Source organism: Morone saxatilis, unplaced genomic scaffold, assembly GCF_004916995.1.
Source record: "Morone saxatilis isolate NCDOM2014 unplaced genomic scaffold, NCSU_SB_2.0 Contig22, whole genome shotgun sequence".
NCBI classification, from domain to species: Eukaryota; Metazoa; Chordata; class Actinopteri; family Moronidae; genus Morone; species Morone saxatilis.
This window is the reverse complement of record NW_023339785.1, coordinates 22,353,338-22,357,824: the sequence shown is the minus strand read 5'-3', so window position 1 is coordinate 22,357,824 and position 4,487 is coordinate 22,353,338. Positions and strand designations below refer to the sequence as shown.

The 4,487-nt window shown below is 35.5% G+C and overlaps 1 protein-coding gene across 1 annotated transcript in view; it reads left to right on the top strand.

Annotated features, from left to right (window-relative positions):
• The first annotated feature begins 686 nt into the window (after positions 1–686).
• LOC118333388 (beta-1,3-galactosyltransferase 2-like) overlaps positions 687–4,487 on the top strand; it is a 6,570-nt gene continuing 2,769 nt past the window's right edge. The window contains exons 1-3 of the mRNA XM_035668996.1: positions 687–712; positions 2,399–2,570; positions 4,237–4,487. The exon at positions 4,237–4,487 is cut by the window's right edge and continues 52 nt beyond it. Coding sequence (XP_035524889.1) covers positions 687–712; positions 2,399–2,570; positions 4,237–4,487 — 449 coding nt within the window. The remainder of the gene's footprint in view (positions 713–2,398; positions 2,571–4,236) is intronic.

Here is a 4,487-nt window from a genome sequence, read left to right as displayed (position 1 = left end):
TTTCATTAATAACATTATAACATCCCTGTTTATTTAATTTTTATTTGCTTCCATTTCCTGCTTGTTCATTGTTGCTTCTGCTTGCTGTTAACACAAACGCAACACTTCCTTTGTTTCACACTGAAAGCGTTCCACCAGTTGGTAATAAAATAAATATTTTATTATAGATAAATATCTGTATATATCATACTGTAAATATCTTCCCATCGCTGGAATGCTTTTATTTGTGTGTGACCTATTATAAAGGTGTTTCTACTCTATTTTATATAATCAAAAACATCAAAACCTTACATTAACTGAAACTGTTTCAACTGAGCTACAATAATTGCAACAGTAAGTAGACAGAAAATCAGTTGACAGTATACAATAATCAAAGTTAACCATAATTTGTCATGTTGAATCTACATCTACTTAAAACACCTTCGGCAGGCTCGTCAAATTCAGCATATGCAGCAGCAGCATTCATCTTACAATGTTGCGCTGATGGTCTGCACATGTATTTTTTGTAGAGCATGTGTGATTTCTATTCGGAAGAAGGCCTGGTGCACTTGTCTGACACACTTTACCACAAACCACAGTGCAGTCAGACAGATACTGTAGCAGCCTCATTTTTACCTGCTGTTTGTCTGTTAGGTGCTGTATGTGTCACAGCAGTAGGATTGGAAATTCTTGTCTGCCTTTCGAAAATGCTGGACGACCCTATTTCCAACTGGTAAGTCTAGATTTTAATTCAGTTTATTTATATTGACTTTGAAGCATCAAGCTCAATGACGTTCTTAAATATAAAAGCTTTTATGAGAAATATGTCTGGCTCTTATTAAAATGGATCAGATTGATTGCAGTAGAGACTTCACTCCTCACAAACATTAGAGCTCACTTTTTGTATCTGACTGTGTGCTCGTAATGTTTCATCGAGTATTTAACAAGAAAAGCTAATATCATTTTGTAGCTGATAATGCTGTAATATCAAATAAATCTTTTTTCCTTCCTGCTTTCCACAGCAGAAAAACACAACAGTAATTTCTGTACTAATGACTCATTTTAACATTTTATCTGAGTTTCCACAGAGGATTTTGGTAAATTTATATCATTACATCATATATCAATGTTTTCATTTAAATCTTTTCTAATCTTTTTATAATCACATATTTCAAAAGCGAACAATTGAAATAGCTTTCTTAACTCTCAGACAACAAAAGGTAACAACTATATGGAGTGTCATTTATGTCAATATTAAAATATATATATACATGCTAATGAAATAATATAAATATTGCTTGGTTATCTCATTTTAGACCGAACTCAGTCTCCGAAACCGACAGAGGTGGTTTTTTGCACTTTTTGGCTCCTGAAAGCCTGCTCTGCCTCTACTCTTGGTGATTCACAAAATATTAAGTTACCGCTAACTGCTGCAAACTGTAGCTACCTTTAGCTAGTTAGCCCAGATAGCCTTGCAGCTTGCTGCCCTAGCTGTCGTCAAAGATAATTTTTTTTGCAGTCCATGACAAAGCTTATTTTTAACAATCCAAAATTGTCCCATTGGCTTACGTTTTCCCTGCAGGATAAAAAGAGGAGGGAAATAAATGTGACAAAGTCCCCTCAAATAAATAAAAGGAGTCATTTGAAGAACATACTTTTTTAAATAAAAATATTTTATATTTTTATATTTTTATATTTATATTTATATGTATTTATATATACATTGCCTAATTTATTTATTTCAGGATTAATTTCATAGGCTTATTTATTTATTTATTTATGTATATAATATTGACGTAAATTCAATTAATAACAGGTTGGGGTGCAGACATATACTATATGTATATACTTAAACTCACATAGCCCTAATCTTCTTCCGTAGTTGAAAGGCTCACCACAAACTCGTAAACTTTAACCAACACCATCAGCAAGAGTCATGTGACAGGAAAATGAGCGCAACTATAAAAGTGTGTAAAAAATTTATAAAGATTAACAATATGATTCATACCTGTAAACTGTTTTTTATGGTAAATATGTGATGCAATGTTTCCATAAGTTACTCCTCTTCATGACTTATAGCTTTATGACGTCAATAAATGAAGACAGGGAAGTGTCAAAACACAGAGGTGTTAACACGCATTCAACTTTTCTTTACAAATATTTGAGTGCTTGCAGTAAGTCCAGAGCATTTCATGGTTTAGGTGGTTTCTGATGGATACAGATCATGAAGACTCCTTCCTTTGCTCTAAACAGTCTAAACATAAATCACAGCTAATGAGGAAGGCCTATATTACTGGGCAAGGAAGAGGCAATAGTGCTTAAAGTGCTTCCTGATCCCAATCCAGTAATGGTTGTAAAGTGCTTCTGATGTGCAGTTAAGGGGCATTAAAGATGTCTATTTTCACTTTTGTCTTGGCAGTGAAAAGACTCCACGGACAAGAACTAGACGATGGTTGTGTGTTTTGATGCTATTCCTCATGATGGGAACTTTAATGTTAATCCTCTACAGTTCAAGCTCTCAGGACTTATGGTCTTTGACCCTTTGGACAGTAAGGCCAGGCCAATCTTACAACATAATGGAAGTTAGCAGTGTAAGTATGTTTACTGGCCTCTCTCTCATTTCGAAACAAAGGCAGTTATCACAATGACAAAGACCAATCCATACATATAATGTATCTGTATTGTTTTGTCTGGTTTATCTGATAATAGGAAAAGTAATTTAGATGAGTCATTAGCTGATGCACATTACTGTTAACATGTTAATTCTTGTTTGATTTCATCAGGCTGCTGTTACCATGAAAATGTGTCTGACTTAAGCAATAACTTTTAATGATGTTCAAGACAGAATGTTTGATGTATAGCTGTTTAAAATTAAATCAATAAAATGAAATATGTAATTAGATTATTATACATAACTGCTAGCAAGTTGCTTTTTAGTGTAGTAAAGTGAAATACAGGAGATTTTCTCAATTGATGAGTTCACACAGAATGCATTATGAATTTTTGACACCTGATTTTGCTCTAGGATGTATGAATTGTAATATGTTACAGCTTGACCAAAATATTCTTGTTTATGCTGCACTGTACTCGAAAAATTTAATCAATTATTTATGTGAATGATTAATTACCTTACATCAATAATTACTCAACAACAAAAGTATGGAGTTACATTAGGCCACTTAGCACTTGATTATCGTTACTTAACACATCTCCGTCAAAAGGTGGCCGGTAATATTCACATTCTGCACATTCTGCGTTCAATGCATGTATAAAGAATTTTAAAAAAGCCAGCCATTTGGAGGTTTTTCAATGACCAACAGCAGCTAACTCAACATAAGCATGGCTAATATTAAGCTAGCTGTTAGTTCTGATAACAAAACCAGGTTTTTTTCCTGACTTTTGGCTAACCAGTGGGTAATGTTAGTAAGCTAGCTAAGAACACACAACATACAGTATGTGACCACTTTGGAGGCATATTTCCTTTTTCTTAAAGGTCCAGTGTACAACATTTTGGAGGCTCTATTGGCAGAAATGGATTATAATAAGCTCTGTAGGAATAGAGGAATCGTTTTTGTTACCTGAGGACGCCACTTGTCTCCTTTAATGGAGGCCGCCATGTTGGACCGCTGTGTTTCTACAGTAGCCCAGTGAAGACAAACCAAACATTGGCTTTAGACAACTGCATTCAAATTTTCCATGCAATCTTCAGCCACCATAGTTTTGCATTTGAGCTTGGAAAGGGAGAGTGAAGCAAAGGTTTTGCGATCTGCACTACACAACTAGATGCCACTAAATCCTACATACTGGTCCTTTAAAGGCTGCCTCCCACCTAACGCCTTCTTAAGTAACGTGTTAGTTCCCAACATTGATCCTAGGGCTTGAATAATTCTACTTTACATATATACAGAGACTGGAGGAAAATAACAGAAAGAGCCAGAAAGAGTTTGCAGTGAACTCTGAGACCAGAGTTATACAGTGATATATTACTTTTAGCAGTAGCAAAGTAATATAAGACTACTAATAGGATTTTGGTAATATTATTCCATTTATTATGACTGACACTGTCCAACACATACATTGCTAGCTAGCTAAAACAGTCCGGCAATCAAATTTCTGCCAAGGCAAAAATGCACTTTGCCTTTTGTCTGAGCCATTTTGACTTTCTATAGGACGCTATTATCATAGAGTAATCAAGAAAACAAAGATATGTGCTATTGTGGTGCAATTTTCAGAAAACATCAACCCCTGTTTTCACAGGTCGCAGTAGCAGCTGTCCTTACAGCATCAGAATACTTTGTGGCATACCCACAACCCTACCATTTCTTACTGGATGAACCCAATAGATGTCAGCAGGAAAGACCATTCTTGGTTCTTATGATCCCAGTCGCACCCCACAACAGAGAGGCCCGTGACACAATCCGCAACACATGGGGCAAAGAAACAACAGTGCTGGGCCAAGTGGTCAGGCACTACTTTCTGCTTGGACTATCCAAAGAGGAAGATGGGTC